This window comes from Xenopus tropicalis, chromosome 2 (assembly GCF_000004195.4).
Source record: "Xenopus tropicalis strain Nigerian chromosome 2, UCB_Xtro_10.0, whole genome shotgun sequence".
Classification (NCBI taxonomy): domain Eukaryota; kingdom Metazoa; phylum Chordata; class Amphibia; order Anura; family Pipidae; genus Xenopus; species Xenopus tropicalis.
In genome coordinates, this window is record NC_030678.2 from 112,170,399 (window position 1) to 112,188,946 (window position 18,548).

The following is an 18,548-nucleotide window of genomic DNA, read 5'->3' on the forward strand; positions in this document are numbered from 1 at the left end:
CAAAATCCCAAATGCTTGGTCCTTACTGTGGGGAGATCAACCATCATTCATATGTGAAAGAATTATGTCATATTAAGATATACCCTTAAATTCCATATGCCTCCTGCTCCCCTGTGGATAGCAGAGCAACCCCCAGTACATAATTACACACCTTTGGGACCATTTAATGGCTATTTCCAACTGCTAACAAACTCCCACAACAAACCCCTGCCAGGTTTACCTCCCACAAGCAGCATAGGGCAAGCAGAGTATGGCACACACAGGCAGCACTCTGCCTGTCCTATGCTGTCTGTATGTGCCATACTCAGCCTGCCCTACCCTGCCTGTGTGTGCCATACTCTGCCTGCCCTACCCTGCCTGTGTGTGCCATACTCTGCCTGCCCTACCCTGACTGTGTGTGCCATACTCTGCCTCCCCTACCCTTCCTGTGTGTGTGCCATACTCTGCCTGCCCTACCCTTCCTGTGTGTGCCATACTCTGCCTGCCCTACCCTGACTGTGTGTGCCATACTCTGCCTGCCCTACCCTTCCTGTGTGTGCCATACTCTGCCTGCCCTATGCTGGCTGTATGTGCCTACAGTACCTATGTCTGAGGTGTGAAGAAGTGAGTCTGAGGTGTGAACACTGCAGGGGGTGAACAATGCAGAAACTAAAAGGTGTGAAAAACACAGGGGATTACATTTTTAAACAATACAGAGGGATTACAGCCTGAATCTGAGGTGAGAACCATGCAGGGGGGGCTGTTAATCTCAGAACTGATACCATTTAATGCTTACTCAAAGGTAAGCCATCAAAGCAGCCAGACAGGTGGGGGGCCACACAGAGGGGGGTCGCGGGCCGCATGTGGCCCGCGGGCCGCCAGTTGGACAGCACTGTGCTACTAAATAGCTCTGTGTGGCCATACACTTTCAGATATTAGTTGGATATCGGTCATACGTTTAAATGCAACAATCTAAAACTAATATTTCGACTGAAATTGCACGATAAAGCCCTTAAAAGATAAATCGGAGGATGTTCTGAACTTGAAATAGTTGGCAGACACCAATCGTACAAAAGTGACTTCCATTGTAGGTCCCCCAAGAATATCATCCAATAAACAATACAGGCGCAGATTTTTTTCATTAACCAACTGAAATTTTCTAACCTGTCCTATTGGCTAAACAACCAATCACCATTGTACGAAAATTATCAGGGCGATAATTCAGAACCCACACACGGTCCAAGAATCATACAAAACGGCAGCTAAAATCTGCCTGTGTAAGGCCACCTTTAGATTGTAAACTTCACTGTTAGGGAGTGATGTAAGTGATGTATAATCTCTAAAGAGTTGTTGAAATGTGTGATATGTACCAGGAAATAAATATATAAATATACTTTATTAGGTAGGAGGCTTATTAATATTTCACTTACTAAATCTGCTGGCCTTAATTAATATGCCAAGGATTAAACATCAAGCACCATAGCATCATAATCTCTGCAGCAACAGTAACTAGGAAAGCTTTTACTATAACACTAATTTATGTGCACTCTTAATGTGAAGAAATTTGAAAGGCAGGAGTGAAACTATAGAGGAAGCTGGTCCTACAACTTCTGGGGTGCCCTGGGGTTATAGGGGGTCAGTGACACTTTCAATATATTACCAAATAATCAAAAGTCTCAGTCACCTCAATGCTGCAGCACCCCCTATGGTCTTATAGACACATTCTTTGCAATATTCTTTGGAAGGTGGCTTCCTCTTTTCCTTAAACTGTGCCTCTTGGCATGGCCAGGCAAAGTATCTAAATGATTATAGGCAGCACTGTCAATTTAATTAAAATGCCTTTATTAATACAGTCAGCAGAAACGTTTCAAGCCTAACTGGCTCTTTATCAAGAGGGGGCAAAGTATCTCCAAGAGAACTCAACGGCAGCAGCTAGATATTCCCAAAGTTTCTAATCCAGGTACATTTAGGGTTCATTTCCCTTTAAAAAAACATGAGGAGGGCCTGATGAGATTTCCAAGAACATATGCTTTAATAGAGGAGTTTCTGCCAAAAGTGAAAAATTCAGGGAACAGAGAAAGTGGGATTTTATAATGTGATTACCTTCTGTCACCTAAGGCTCTCTGGCTGTAGTACAGAATGTGAGATCTGTGAACTCCAGCTGTTGTGAACTACAGATTCTAGCATTCCCCACCAGTCAAATGCTTAAAATCATCTAAGAGACCTGGACAGCAGGGATTTTTCTATATTAAAATTGCTGTACAAAATATTGGCATAGAATTTATGATTTCAAGATTGTTAATGCAAGGAAGAGGTGCAAGTATGCATAGGTAATAAATATTGTATTGCCCATTTGGAAGATCCTAATTGCAAATACTACAAATATCCCTTTTGTCAAATAAGCTAGTTTACAAACATCTCTGGCAGTAGTGCTGTCATTTCAGCAGCTAGACATGCAGCATTATTGCTTGTGCTAATCCCCACTGGCAAGTGCACACAATTAAATGCATAGCCTCCTATAGGTACCACATCTAGTGAATGTTTTTTTTTCATGCATTACTTACTACGTGCCATAAATGGAGGAGTAGTGCCTTTAATTAGAAGCAGGAATTGGCAGCTTCAGCACTGTTTGTTTCATCCTGACGGGATTCAGTTCACCACAGTAGTTTGGCAAAATGCACAACATAAAATGATGCTATGAAAAACATATCCTATTTACTGTGAAATGGAAATTTGCAATCACTCTTGTTGGAAAAACGTTTGTTCACCAATATGGTGTTAGCAGAAGAATGTGCACTAAATGCCAACCATGATATCACCACAACCTAAAATAATAAAAGAGCGGTAGCATAACAGAATATTCTACATAGCCATTAATTTATAATTTTTTAATGCACATTATGGATCTTCTGCATCATTTCTACAATGCTGTAAATGCCTATGTTGTAAGATAAAATTTGTACTGTCCATCGACTGATAGCAACCAGTCATTTGTCTTTTTTATTATTCTAGCTATACGAGGCCAGTCAAAGTTACAGAATACTTAAATAGATCAGCGCCTATAGCAACAGAGAAATCAGGTACTCGTATAGTGTAGTAGTTCGAATACACTTAAGTTAATACCCTGTGTTACAGAAAATGCCAAACTGTCTTTTCCTTTTTCAAACAAATAGTGCGTAAAATCAGATGTTCTATGGGTTCATGCTGTTAAACATCCACAATCTAGTAGAAGTACCAATTTACAAACCAATGGTTGGAGGCGTTGCCTGTAGTCATTAAATTAAGCAGATCTCTCCTTTTCTTCAGATTTCAATAAAAAGAAAAATTCCAAATAATATAATACTGTTTAATATATATTAATTCATTAAAACAAATTGCACTCACATTTAGTCCATTTAGATCAGTCAAATAAAATACACCAGTTGGCAAGGCTACTGTCCCATTTCAGAGGAGGATCCCGGCAGAGTGTATGCTCCCCTCATGGCTCTGCCTGCACCTGTGACATCACTTTCACCTGATGCATTTCTCTGAACAATCAGCTTCCTCAGAGGCAAAAGTCAAAGTTAACTGGTGTTAATTTACCATGTCCAGATACTGGACAAAATCATGTTACTTTGTAGGTGCAATTATTATGCTCAATAATAATAATATTCTTTATTTATATGGAACCAGCACATTCTGCAGAGATTATATATCATTCATGTCATGTTCATTTTAATTATATCTACTTTCAGTTACAAATCTTTTCTAGTGTATTATCTAAGTTGTATTGAACTTGACTCTACAAAATGGGAAATAAAGAGTGGATAGCACAAGTTTAATATTTACAGCATTCTGGTACTAAAATTCTACCCCTTAGTTTAACTTTGAACTGTTTTTAGCATTACTGTATACCCAAATGTTACCTTTACTGGCTCTGATCCAAGCCTTCTAATGGGGGACAGTTCAAATTTTGGGGAACAAAGCTGTATGTAGCCCTAATATTAACTTAAAGCTTTTTCTTCTATTGGTGTAAAACAGGGATCCCCAACCTTTTGTTACTTGTGAGCCAAACTTAGATGTAAAAAGTGTTGGTGAGCCACACACGCATGAAAAAAGTTCTTTGTGGATGCCAAATAAGGTCTGTGATTGGCGTTTTAGAAGCCCCATGTAGACTTCTAGCCTGCAGGAGGCTTTGCCTGAAGTAAAACTGTTTTCTGTCCCTAAGCCAAAAGTATAAAAATGGCCACCTATTTTGAGGCCACTGAGAGCAACAGCAAGCCACTGGTTGGAGTAAGTTTATTTGCAAACACTGCCCTAAATTATGTTTGATTTATACAAACAGCCTGAAGGAAATCACAGGGCTCGATTTAAACTGCAGGTGCCTCTAGGCTTGCACAGCTCATCACCTCCGCCACCCTTTCACCGGCGACAAATGTGAGTGCACGTGCATATTTTTTTTTCTCGCATCTGGAGCACTGGGAATTGGCGCATGGGAGATTTAAAGATCTTCCACGTGTCCCCAGTACTTTGGACTGAATTCGGATGCAGCTTGCCGGCATTCCGCCCCCCAAAATTCTGCCGCCCTGGACCCGGGCCTTTGTGGCCTTTCCACAAATCCTGGCCTCGGAACTCACTATTTTCCTCAGAGTGAGTGATAGATCAGTGATTAACAGCATGTATGTACTTGGGCTTCTGTGCGGGCAATAACACACTGGATGTTTTGTCTCCCATGGTAAATTGTGGCTGCCTTGGGCAACAAATGTTCCTTTTTCCTTCCCACCGGCTAGAATGCAAATCGCCGGTGGGGAAACATGCAAGGTGTGGCTACTTTCTGAAGCAGGCTAAAGTTTCCTCAAAGGGCAACTTCGGACTACTTCTCAAAGTAACCATGCCACGTGTGCTTTTCAACTGATAATTTGAAGGATATAAGTTGCCCACAGTAGCAGAGATTAATAGCGGTCAACTAACCTCCTGGTGTGTCATTGCTCTAAATGTCAGAGCTTGTGCTTAATCACATCATAGGCTAATGCCTTGCTATTTAGGTTGAAATATATTATTTATATGGAGATCCCATTCTGATCATTTGGTAGGGCCATCCTCCCAGCCAAGGATGTGGCTGCATGATGTAAAGATGGATCTACAGAAGCTCAGAGTGTGAATATGAAGGCGGCTGGTGTTGTCTTGGAATGCCTGGTGGATTGACTTGGGTAGTGAATGAGGCCAAGGCCCTGAAAAAGCTCTAGTGCCAGGAGTGAGAAAGAGAGTTATAGCACACCATTTAGAATCTTTTATTTGGAAGCGTGTGAATTTCAACATCATCTTGCTGGAATTCTTAATTCTGGAAGTCATAATCTGGGGATCTTTTCAGGGTCGGACTGGGGTGTGGGATGCCCACTGGGGGTAGCCCCTAACTGCCTACTCACACATCGCTAGCCCCTTCCCCCACATGTGTTCCTTATACTTTGCCACAATTGGGAAAGAGAGAGCAATGGGGGGAGAGGCAGATGGGAATTGGGTCTGGGTTTTTTTTCTTGGTGTCCTACCAGCCCAGTACAACCTTGGACATTTTAATTGAAAGGAACTAAGTTCCAAGGAAAAGTAACACAAACATTTTTAAGTAAAAAATCTATTCTACCCTGCCCTAATAATTGCCCTATCCTGCACACCATTTATTATTTTGAATGCTATTTTATTAGACAATACCTGCTTAAACTTGGTTTCCGGTCATTTGAAATAGGGCGATACGGCGATGCAGTGAATGCCATCCTAGCCTTCCTTCTGTATAGTGCAGAATGGTGTGCAGGATAGGGCAATTATTGGGGCAGGGTAGAATTACTTATTGGTGGCAAAACAATCCTACTGGGTTTATTTAAGGTTTAAATGATTTTTCAAACAGAGATCCAAATTACAGAAAGTACTGCCTACAGAAAAACTCAAGGTGATATTCCTGCTGCCAGTTTACTATTAATTTTTCTCTTGGCTGGTCATAATATCTATGCCACCTTGTCTTTTATAACACCACACAATGGCATGATTATGGCCAGACAGTTTATCTTTAAATAATGTAAGTTTACATGCCATCATCAGGAACTGGCTGTGCTTGCATGGACTGCCACAGGACAATAAAAAATGTACTATTTTTTTTTATCTAAATGATTATTGTTGCTGCATGCCATCTCATGACCTTTCAGCTAAAAGAAAGTTATTTTAAGCTATATTATTAATTTAAAACAACATTTAAGAATTTGTTTTTAGCTATAACATTGTTAGTGTTTTGTACTCATCTTTGAATATAAGCTAATTCCCTACTGATCCAGTGCAATGACAGGCACAGAGAACAAAGAACTAATGGATGTGAGCTGGGACAAGCCTGCAGGGAATTGTGTGCTACAGAAAGGACATCACGCCAGCCAATATTTCAATAATGAGATCTAGGGTCAGATGATGTGAGGACAGGCTTTTTTTGGCCTCGCACAACACTGTAGCTGCCATCCTTGATCATTATCAGTTAGTAACAGCAACAAAATATCATTTTGCCTTTCCTTCACACTTTGCTTCTTTGTCTTCACAATGTGTCTGCCATGCCTTTCTCTAAGCTCTGCCATTCCTGTATTAGTTTTGGACAGCTCTGTTTTGGCTGCTACACACATTGAGCACTTTGCACCTCTGCAGATCTGATACAACTCATCTTACATCCCACAGATGTTTCCTTCTGGCATTCAACAACCTTTAGTAGCATTCTTCATGGTCTACCTGTTTCTGCTGGTTGGCCTTTAAAATATACTTTTATTGTGTTAGTGTGCATCATGTAAAGTTGCTGTATCTGCAATGGTTTCAGATCGTATGCTTTTGAATATTATTTCCCTGACACACGATAAAAAATAGAGCAAGGATGATGGAGGGGAATTTTGCTTTCACTTTAGATGTTGCTATGAGAGCTTCAGCTACCACTTTCAGTGCATTTGTAAGAAGAGACAAAGGGCAGCTTATCCACACACTAGGGAGAACAGTCTCCACTGTCACTTAGAACAATTAATGCACACACACATCAGCTTTGACCTCTGATTTGTCTTTGTCTTTTATGCAATTGTTTTAAAGGGACAAAGAACTGATTACATCCATATTCATGTCATATTTAAAGGGATACTCATAAAGAGACAGAGACTTTTGGGGAAAATGTTATTTTCAAAACTCCTGCAGTTCTGTTTTAAGGTACCTGTCTGCTTTTCTCCTTCATTTTGGCAATATAAAACAGCTCTCCCTAGCTTTATGGCAAAGCTTTTAGGTAATTACCTGGATTGCTTATTGTCTAAAGCAGTGTTCCCCAACCAGTGAACATGCTGCTCACTAACCCCTTGGATGTTGCTCCCAGTGGCCTCAAAGTAGGTGCTCATTTTTTAATTTCTGGTAAGGAGGCAAGTTTTGGTTGCATAAAAACCAGGTATAATGCCAAACAGAGCCTTCTGTAGGCTGACAGTCCACATAGGGGCTATTAAGTAGCTAATTATAACTCTTACTGGCACCCCATGAAGCTTTTTCATGCTTGTGTTGGTCCCCAACACCTTTTTCATTTAAATGCGGCTCACGGGTATTAAAGGTTGGGGATCCCTGGTGTAAAGAGACATATGGCAAGATCAGTTACTTTTATTTGCACTGCACTGCTACCAGGTCAGGGGGGACTCAGAAAGAAAAAAAAAGAAAAAGAAATAAAGAGCAGACTACAACAGTGACGTTTTGAAATACACAAATGCATTAAAGATACAAAGGGATACTTAAATAAAATAATTGCTTTAGATCAGAGGTAGGGAACCTATGGCTCGGGAGCCAGATGTGGCTCTTTTGATGGCTGCATCTGGCTCGCTGCCAAATCTTTAATAAAAAAAATAACAGGGGGCTTGGCCTGCACACGGCGTATAGAAGATGTGTTCTAAGCCTTAGAACACATCTGCTATCTGCCGAGCGCAGGCCACGCCCTCCGCCGCATCGCATCTGCCATCCTTGGGACCCACCCTACCTTGCCCCGCAGCATCCGTGGCCAAACATATTGTATGGCTCTCATGGAATTACATTTTAAAATATGTGGTGGTTATGGCTCTCTCAGCCAAAAATGTTCCCGACCCCTGCTTTAGATCCTTTTCCAAATACTACATTGTATGCTTCTAAACAGAAAATTCCCCCCAAAAATAGTCAAAATATTTTATATTATTTATTGATCTTATACCCTAGCCAGTATTTAGTGCACATTAGTCATACATTTAGTGCTCTCTTAGTCACAACAATAGGATATGTAATTGTTTAGGGCAGTGACACACGGGGAGATTAGTCACAGCGAGACAAATCTTTGTTGTCGCGGACGACTACTCTCCCCGCAATGCCATCCCACCGGCTAGAATGTAAATCGCCGGTGGGATGGCATACACGGCGCCACGATTTGCCCAGGTCACCCGAAGTTTCCTCTTAAGGCGACTTCGCCAAATCGCAGCGCCGCGTATGCGGCCAGTGGGATGGCATTGATTAGTCACTCGCGACAACGAAGATTTGTCGCGCGGCGACTAATCTCCCCATGTGTCACTGTCCTCACTTTTTTTCCCAGTTGAAGGAACATTATCAACCATTTTAGACACATACACATCACTTTCCATTTTAGAAAGTGATACTTTTCTTACAAAATACCTCGTATTTGAAGGATATTTACAGATTATAATTTTGTAATCAAAGTACCTGTACACAGTGTACCATTTTTATCATCATTTTTCATTCGATCTTTGCGTAAATTACATTTTCTGCTTCAAGAAACATATTTAGGCCTTTAGAAATGTAGCTCTTGCTACCTTCTTTATTTTTTTCCAGTTTGATTCTTTCTGATTTCTTTATATTTAAGTATCTCTCATTGTCCTTTTATGCCATTTTCTAGGTCATTTCATCCCACCTCTTGCTGGCAAAATTTCCTGTTGGGACAGGCAAACTTTATTGACAAGCTGTATCATGATTTGGCTACATACAGAACTACGTACAGTTGATTTGCGCTCAAAATGCTTCTAGCCAGTAAAAGGGTTGCAACCCAAAAATACAATTTTGCATAATGAAAGACAATATAATTTTAAGCAGCTTTCTAAATGCTCTGTATTTAGAGCTCCATAGCCATTACCAAAGGTAGATTGCTACAGTCTGCCCATTGTTTCTGTCGGCTTGGTGCACTTTGATTTGCAGAGCCAGTTTTATTCCTATAATGGATGGAGTGGGCAGATGTCTAACATTATAGCCAAAACTTTAAGTAGAGTTCTGGCCATTATGTTAGACATAACTGACTAAGAGGTTAGAGAGCTGAAAGCAGGAAGTAAAGTTTTGGCTATAATGTTAGACATCTGCCCACTACAGCCCTTATAGCTTACATTTTTGCCTAACTAACCTATATTGAAATTTTTTTATTTTGCGCAGTCTATCTATTTTACCCAGGTGACATAAGGTGATAGCGCTTATGTTAATTGACTAATGGGTGACCCAAACAATTTAAATCTCCATTGTTGCCGTACTATATAATATAAACAATGTAAACATATGTTTCCAAGTTGGGGGGGGGGAAGGGGGGGAGTTGAAAATATAATTTCACCATGGGGTTTTAGCCAGTTGAAAATTGATTAATTCAAGGAACAGAGCCTATGTGCCAGAAATTGGTGAAATTGGTTAGTTGAAATTAATTAGACCTATAGATTTTGGGTTGTTTTCCCCACCATATTTGTGTCATGCTGCTGTATTTTAAGGATCCCATTTTGTATGTAAATAGTATGAAAATGATGGTACAAGCATCTATTCATGCAGTTCAGACCTGAAAAGTTAACTTTCTATCAAGAATCAGGTTAGATGTCTGTATATGTAAACTAAATATAATAATTAGTTAATAAAATTCTTTTTTTCCTAACAGGAATATTTTTACCCAAAATATTTAGGTAAGTGTTTTAAACATATAATTTACCTTATGTACATACATATATTTGCATATATTTCATGGGGGTGGCCAAAGTTCTTTGTGCTCCAAAACCAAGCATAGCAATTCAAGGAGAGAAAGGTAGGCAGCGTACAAAGTTCAAAAATGACAGATTGTGCTTGTCCTGTGGAGGTCTGTTTTAGCAGACTCGTGTGCAACCCAGACCCACATGCCCTGTTTTTCAGCAATGTGTTTGCCTAACTGAACTTACCCAAACAAAAGCTTTCCCACAACCAACCTGCCCCCTGCTGGAAGTCTATTAAACTAGAGGTGACATGAGTAGTGGAGGTGGATATAAAGCTGAGAAAACAGAAGCGACATCATACTGGGAGCCCAATCTTTTTTTTTTTTAACAATGCTTTTCTGCTTTTTAAAGTCTTCTGCAGTCTTAAAAAAAAAAAAAAAAAAGCTGCCAACTGGCCATGTTTAAGGACCTCAAACAGGCCTACCCAACTGATGTATGTCAGGGTGAGGATCACATCGGCATATGCTCTTCTAGATGAACCTTCAGTACTTGCTTGTACATGTTATGTATGTGTCACAATGAAAGAACATGTTCCAGGATTAGCAGAACTTGGTTGGCATTTTCACTTGACTTACTTGAAAGTGGAACAACATTTGTAGGAATGTTAAAAACACATTCTTGCTATTTCACGCCACACTTCCAGCTTCTGTTAACATGTGGGAAATAACTACTTGTATTATTTGTGGGTGGTCTTGATTGTTATTCTTTTGCTTTGCGGTTTAGGAAATACTTTTTGACATTACTGGATGTCAGTGTAAAATTTTCTTCAGCTGCTATACTGTAATTAATTTTTGTTTGTTACCTGAACTAGAATACTCAGCATGCCCAACCTTTCTTTAGGACCAGGAAATGGAACCAACTGAACCAACTTCCTGTATCCCCAAAAGTTATGGGTAATATCCAAGGGAGAGCTTTGTCTCCCACAATAAATCTCGGCTGCCGTTGGCAACTACTGGAAACTAATCTCTCCAAAATGCCTTTCCATCAGCGACAAAGGGAATAGCCAGTGGAAAGGGCTATGCATCGTTTTCTGAAGTTGCCTGCAGAAGGAAACTTCACGCCACTACGGAAAACTGAAGTGATGCATAAGCATTCGCGATTCTCTTTGTTGCTGGTGGAAAGGAGAAATTAGTTGCCCACCACAGATCTCTGCTACCGCGGGTGACTAATCTCTCTGAGAAGCCTTTCCTAATCTCTCTGTGGGACATTACCCTTAGGTGACAGCAGCAGGACAAGCAAATGTTCTTAACCTTTTTATTACAAATCATCCCTTTAATAACCACAATGTTGCAAGTAGGTCACCTAGCAATAGTGACACACTCTTGGCAGCACTCAAATCAAAGCTGTCATTTGGCATTTGAACAAAATGTAATAAAGCATGTTTCTTCTCCTATACAGAGTGCAATCGGCGATACAGGCTTCTTAACAGAAAAGACTCCCTGACAACATGTATACACAGTAAGTGTTCTCAAGCTGTGTTAATTATTGAATTAGCCACAAGATGCCAATATAAATAGATCCCCCTTCCTCTTTGGTGAAAAATGCCTTGGGCCAACGCACGCTCACTATAGTAAAGTTGGAAATCTCATCATCTTAGTGTGCATTCACCTGGCCTGTTCATTCACTGGCACAAGGAATCACTGGTAAATTGAGTTACCCATTGAGAGGTAGGGTACCTAACAAATTGTCACTACCCAGTGAATATAACTTTCCTTGCCCTTTAAAGAAATTTTGCTGCCTTTAAACCTTATTCACCCTGTACTTTGCTTTTTTTTTTCCTTTTTTGCTTTGTAGTGAACATTAGTTATGTTGCACTTTATTTCTTCTAGGATACAAAATGTAAATTGGCTTGCAGGTAAGGGCTGGGGCAGACGGGGAGATTAGTCGCCGCACGACATCTTTCTTGTTGCGGGTCGACTAATCTCCCCGATATGCCATCCCACCGGCTACAATGTAAATCACCGGTGGGATGGCATATGCGGTGCCGAAATTTCCTCTCAAGGCAACTTCGCTGATTTTGGCAAATCACCGCGCCACGTATGCCATCCCACTGGCGATGTACATTCTAGCCGGTGGGATGGCATTTCGGGGAGATTAATCGCCCACGTCAAGGGAGATTTGTCGTGGACGACTAATCTCCCCGTCTGTCATGGCCCTAAAGATTTACATTCTTCAAGGTTTTCTTAATGGTTTTTAAAGGTTGTTCTAACTGCACTCTCAGAAAAAAGTTTACTTGATTTGTTGAAATGTAGAGGATTATACTGTAGCAATTTTATTAAACTTTCTTGGGAGTTAAAAATTCTGTGTTCGTATGTATACAAACATAGATCTGATGACTATTCAAGTTTAATATGTTCACCTGGTCTGTTTGTGTTCTGAGCTAATGACACAAAAATAAGATCCAGGCGGGGAGATGTGATGACGTTTACTCTGGTCATTACCATTCTCCTTCATTCACCATTCTGGCCATCCCCAGACCTATCTTTGTTCTCTGACACTCTTCCATGGTACCTTTTACTTTTTGTTCCAGGGCAGCCCTCATGCACTTTTTACCTCAGGTCAGCCCTCCAGCACTGTTCTTTTCCATGCCCTAGCCCCACCTATGCAGCAATGCTGTAATTTAAATTGTTTGTCGATTTCAGCTCTTTGTAAACTTAGTACACTATATCATCACAATGAAACAGCTTGTTTGATAAGTATATTTTCCTTTTAATAATGTTGACAGCTTTGCTGTTGTTGGAAGCTCTGTGCCTGATGTAGCTTGGAGAACTGTTTGCACAGAATTTCTCAAATTCCAAACCAGTTCCCCAATTCCTTCCTCCTTTTCCCGAAACTCACGGCACAGCTGCAAGATAAGCTATCCCAATCAGCTGCTGTTGATCGCAGGCCTACACATGGCAAGAATCCAGTTTTGCTTATGTTACGTGATACACTTATCCAGCTTGTTTATCACTACAGGCTAAATATTATTCCTACGACTATTAGGATCTCTTAATACTAACACACTTTAACTAGCACAGATGTCAGTTTTGGTTCATGTAGGTGTCTATATGTGTAGTTATTACTGTTAAACAATACTTTTTGGTACACCAGTTTTATATTTACTGTGTCTTGAGGTCAACATTGGTTTGAAGAAGCCTTCAAGAAGTGCCTTGATAAACTTCTCTTTATGGATTAGTTATTAAAACCCTTAGCAGAGCATAATGGAGGCATTGGGCAAAAGTATTAACCTCTTCTCCCACTAACCTTGCTTGAGGCAAGAAGGCTGAGTTGGTGTACAAAGTTTGTTTTCCATGTGCATAGAAAAAAACAAAAAATAAATTAACTTGCTGATACAGAAAAACTTGTCTGACCACACTGTATAATAACACAGTAAAGCAGATTTCAAGGACATGTAAGCATTTATTAGAAATACATTGTGTGTGTGTCATCTTTCTGTGTCAATAGATAATACTATTCTCATAGCTCTAATAGTGTTGTTTCAGCGCACAGCAGTGCAAACAGTTAATCATTTCCCAGCACACATTACAATTTTTTTGGGCGGCTGCCTAACCAATTGTTCACTGAGGACAATAAAAATACCTACGCTTTTTTTTCACACACTTGTTTCGCAGCTTGTCAAATTTTTTTTATTATGATTATTTTTCCAAGAAAGTGGTCTCCAGATGCAACCCAGACAGATTAGCCAAGGTTACCAGAATCAAGCTGACCAATGTTACCTAACAGATAAAACTGCAGAAAGTAATTAACTGTTTTTTTACATCAACTGTTGGAGTTTAAAGATAAAGTGTTTTGTTCTTATTTTGGTAAATGTGCACATTTTTAGTAATTGAATCCCACTGAGTGGTAGTGGCTAGATAGCCCAGTGAGGCTTCCTGACTACCTGCACAGGTGAGTTCTGTGGCAAGAGCTGGTAGGAGCCCTGAGCCTTCATTCTTCAATAACAGTAAGCTTCGAGGCCTCTTTTATTTGGTTGGAAATAAAGGTGGTGATGTTATTGGAGTCTGCACACTGACATTTTGAGTGTATTGATTTAGCTTGCACAATGATATGATGGATGATATAGGGTTGTAAGAGTCTGCATGCGGTTGAGGCTGCCCTTAGGTAGATTCTAATTATTTTTTTGTTTATATAGCTTTAACATATTCCACAGAGCTTTATAGAGGTTTGCATTTTTCATATTAGTCCCTGCCCCAGTGGTGTTTACAGTCTATGCACACTGTGCTCATTCTTATCAGGAGCTAGTTAACCTTCCTGCATGTTTTTGGAGTGTGTGAGGAAACAAGAGTAGATGGACAAACTCTGTTTAAACACAGGGAAAACATATGAGCTCTTTACAGATATATCTGTATTGGTCATTTTTATAGGCAAAGCATTCAGAGTACAATAGATTTTCAAGGGACCTTTGGAAGTACTAAACAGAACAGAATGATCTAAACTGCATTTCCCTTTTAGGTTTAGTTTTAAATAGAACTCAAATTTAAAGGCATGTTCTTGTAATTTGTTTTAAATGAATAATCACTGTCAGTGTTGGTTATTTTAATCTCAAGACATTATGAGGGTAAAGGCATTTGAGGTACTGATGCACTTCAAGCATAACTAAAGATTCCTCAGGCTGTTTGTGAACCGCAAAGATAAACTACTGCATTTACAGGGTGTCTTAGCAATATGTAGGCTAAAGTACATGCTGTAAAGGGGAAGGAAGGTGAATTCAAACAAAACCAAAGTTGTTTTTTTAAACCCAAGTAACACCCAGCCCTCATTTAACACTGACATAAAAGGCTTGCTATTGTTTTATTATGTTATATTTAGTCTTCAACTTCAGTAATGTGTATAGTTTTCTGTTTAGCCACTGACCTGACCTTGGCAAGATACAAAAGAAGAATGATTTTACTTTTTGATCCAAAAAAGTTAGTATTTTCCCTTCCTCACAGATATACCAGACCAGTGCTCATCAGCCCCATGTTATAGAGAAGGTTCCCTCAACTGTATAGACCTGCACGGAGATTTTTTCTGCCACTGCAAGCCTGGATGGACTGGAAAAAGCTGCAGTACAGGTACTGAAAGTGACTTTCTACCAAAACACAGTGGTTAAATCTGCCTTCTCTATACTGTAATTTACACTAAAAACTTTTTTTGTGAATTTGAATAGCCCATAATTTATGAAATAACAGCTCTTTAAGCAAAGCATTTCACCTCCGCAACATTGACTTGGATTACACCTGGCCTGAGGTGACATAAATCACCCGCCTTGATACATATCAGATATGGTGATCGACTATGTAAAATTAGGAGTAAGAAGAAATACACATTGACAAATCCAATTCATTTATATATTTGTATTTGTATAGTCATGTCAACATGATAACTTTTCACACAGGACTAATGATGAATCATAGCCAAATGTATTTGTAGAAGGCTATTACATGAAACTGTAAGCCAAATGAGGTCACGTTGTACTATTATCCTCATGCCCCGACGGTTGCAAAATAAGAATTTTTAATGGACTTCAAGACCCAATCTATAAAATGTTATATGTTCTGACCAATCGAGCGGGGGCAGTAAAATTCTGCTCATCTGCCTGAATAATATGTGGCCAAAAATCGCAAATACAATAATGGATAGCATTAAAGGGACACAGTAATCCAAACTGTTTGTTTTTGCCTGAAAATGTATATATTATAAATTGAATAACATTTTGTACAACTATTTTTGAACAATGTATGACAGAAATGATTTAAGATGCAAGTCACTATATATTTTTACTCACAATGCAGAATATGTTCTTACATTTCCACATTCATTGCAGGTGAGCTCAGCATTACATTCATCCCAGTTGTGACTAGTACATCAAAACCAAAATAATTTAGTGAGCACTTGATAATTATGTGGGTGTACATTGTGACTAAAATTTTTGTAGATATCTTTGTAGGCAGAACAACATCACGTCTGGTGACACAACCTGTTATGGGAACCCTGGAATTACCATAACTTTCAGAGTCACAGTAGCTCCAGGGTTACTTTGCATCAATAGGTACATAGGACATTTGCTCATGATTTTCATAACAAACCACTTAGACCGTTTAGAACAACAATGTTGAACTGTAAGGAACCTGTTACCTGGAACCTTTAAAGGAGAACTTAAACCTACCCTATTCTCAGCCTCCCCTCACCTGCCTGCCCCCTCCAAGCACCCTCCCCACAAGAGCTATATGTTCAGAAGTCTCATTGTATGCTAACCTGCTATAAATCTTCAGAGTTGCATGCTTAGCTTAGGGCTCTGGCACACAGGGAAACTTCAGCGATTTCAGGGAAATCGCGCCACCGTGTATGCCATCCCACCATCGATTTACATTTTCGCTAGTGGGATGGCATTTCGGGGAGATTAGTCGCCCGCGAACAGGGAGATTTGTCGCGGGCGACTAATCTCCCCGTGTGCCAGAGCTCTTAATAGTGCCATCTCCTGTCTATCTTCTGATCCTATTCTCTCAGTTGTCAGTGAGGATCTTGCAGGAGCGTGCGCAGTTGAAGCTGATTTGGGTTGTGGGATCTACTGCACGTGCTCCTCCAAGATTCTGAAGCAGCGCCGGATTTCTTATCCGGGTGCCCTGAGAAGCCCCCCCCATTCATGAACCCCACAGCCCCCCCACCGGCAGGCATGCGCAGATATTTAGGGCTCTGGCACACAGGGGGAGATTAGTCGCCCGCGGCAAAACTCCCTGTTCGCGGGCGACTAATCTCCCCGAGTTGCCTACCCCTGCCATCCCACCGGCGAACATGTAAGTCGCCGGCGGGATGGCAGACGCGGCGGGGCGATTTCAGGAAATCGCGATTTGCGCGAAATCGCGCCGCCGCATTTGCCATCCCGCCAACAGAGCTGTGGTGAGAGGTCCCCATTGCTCCGCGTAGGAACAAAATTTCAAAATTGCGGTGTGGCAGGGCCCTAAATTTGTGCTGCTCTAGGCCCGGGCCTTTCTGGCCTTGCCACAAATCCAGGCCTGTCCAGAAGACATGTGAAGATGGCCCCTTTGAACTCCACTGCCCAACTGCTAATTTATGGCAGGTCAGGACACAAGGAGACTTCTGAAAAGAATATATAGAGCGGGGAGCTTGGAGGGGGGCAGTGGAAAGGGGGGCTAGGGTTTAATTCTCCTTTAAACACACATGTGTGTTTATTCTCCAATAAACACACATCCTTGCATCCTTGTGTACTGTCACATGTGTTTGTAAATAAGCCCTCAGGTCCTTAGAAAGGGCACATATACTTGGATCATATGCCAGTAGATCAGGGTGCTTTTGCATCTCTAGTTTATACATAAACAATTTTTTTATTTGAGTCTCCACATTTGAACTCATTGTGCCTTATAGATAAAGGACAGCACATATGTTTTGGCTTTAATATTAGAAATTATTTATTAATTGCAGATATCAATGAATGTGCAACAGACAATGGAAATTGCAGTCAAATCTGTGTTAACAAGCCAGGAACATACCAGTGTTTGTGCCGTAGCGGGTACAGGCTTCATGTAAACAACAAATTATGTATAGGTAAGTATCGTTTTTTTAAATGATAATCTGTACGTCTGTAGTACACCTGGTGATTCTATTAAAATATAACTTCCTCAATATAACCAAAACTGGGAATTTTTTTTATTATGGACCATAGGGGATTCAGATGGAGTGTTAGATCTTCCACCAAAGCCATTTGTTGGACAGCCCTGGACTAAATGTATGTCATGAGCAACATAACATTCAGGAGAGCACCTGTTTAAGGGAAACCACAGTGCTGTTGCGTGTGTGGCAGTTTTATTGTAAATTTGTTTCTGTTTTGTTTAATAAAACAAGGGACTTGGGAGAGCCTTTAAATAACAGGGCAAGAATAAAACAACTCAGTAGAGCAAATCTGCACAACCTCATGTGACTAGCCAATGCAATCAGCCAGTTACATGCCGTTTTCACATTTTGCTGATTTTGGCTTGTGTAAACATTAGCAGCTGCAATGGTGTTTCTGTTTGGGAGATATTTCGAAACCAGCAGTCCTCTAAGAACATTTTCCTTTGCAGTGTTACAGAGTACATACTTTCATGCCTGGACATGTTGCTCTTAGATTTTTTTTTTTCCCAGCTTGATTTATCAACAGAATCAGCATAACTTTATGATGTTGTGCCACCCCTTCTTTTTTAAAGAATTCCTGAAATTGTACAGAATACAAGCCTCATAGTTGCCCAAAGCAAATTTTGACCATTATTCTGTTTTACTACCAACCAATGATGGTCATGTCAATAGAAAGTCCCACTGCACCTTTGAAATGTTACCCCAGGGCCTAGGTCAGCTATTTCTAGTGCATTAAATAGCACATGGTTTATTATCATCATGTTATGGGTGTGTTTGTCTTAAGGGACTTGCCTGGATAGAAGGAAAACCTTCTGCACTCTGCTAAAAAGGTTTGCTGGGGTTTCCAGTTTAATGGAAAATGTATATGTTTTAATTAAAATAATGGCACCTGTCATTTATGGGGCTTTCTGTTTAAAAGTAATTCTATCTGACCTAAAATATCATAAATAATGTAAATATCTT

General features: G+C 40.3%; 1 protein-coding gene across 4 annotated transcripts in view; it reads left to right on the forward strand.

The window, feature by feature from the left end:
• gas6 (growth arrest specific 6) overlaps positions 1–18,548 on the forward strand; it is a 41,182-nt gene that overhangs the window by 6,000 nt on the left and 16,634 nt on the right. For all 4 annotated transcript variants that reach the window (XM_012956916.3, XM_012956918.3, XM_012956919.3 and 1 more), the window contains 4 exon segments: positions 9,884–9,908; positions 11,370–11,429; positions 14,906–15,028; positions 17,397–17,519. In XM_012956916.3, the coding sequence (XP_012812370.1) occupies positions 9,884–9,908; positions 11,370–11,429; positions 14,906–15,028; positions 17,397–17,519 (331 nt within the window).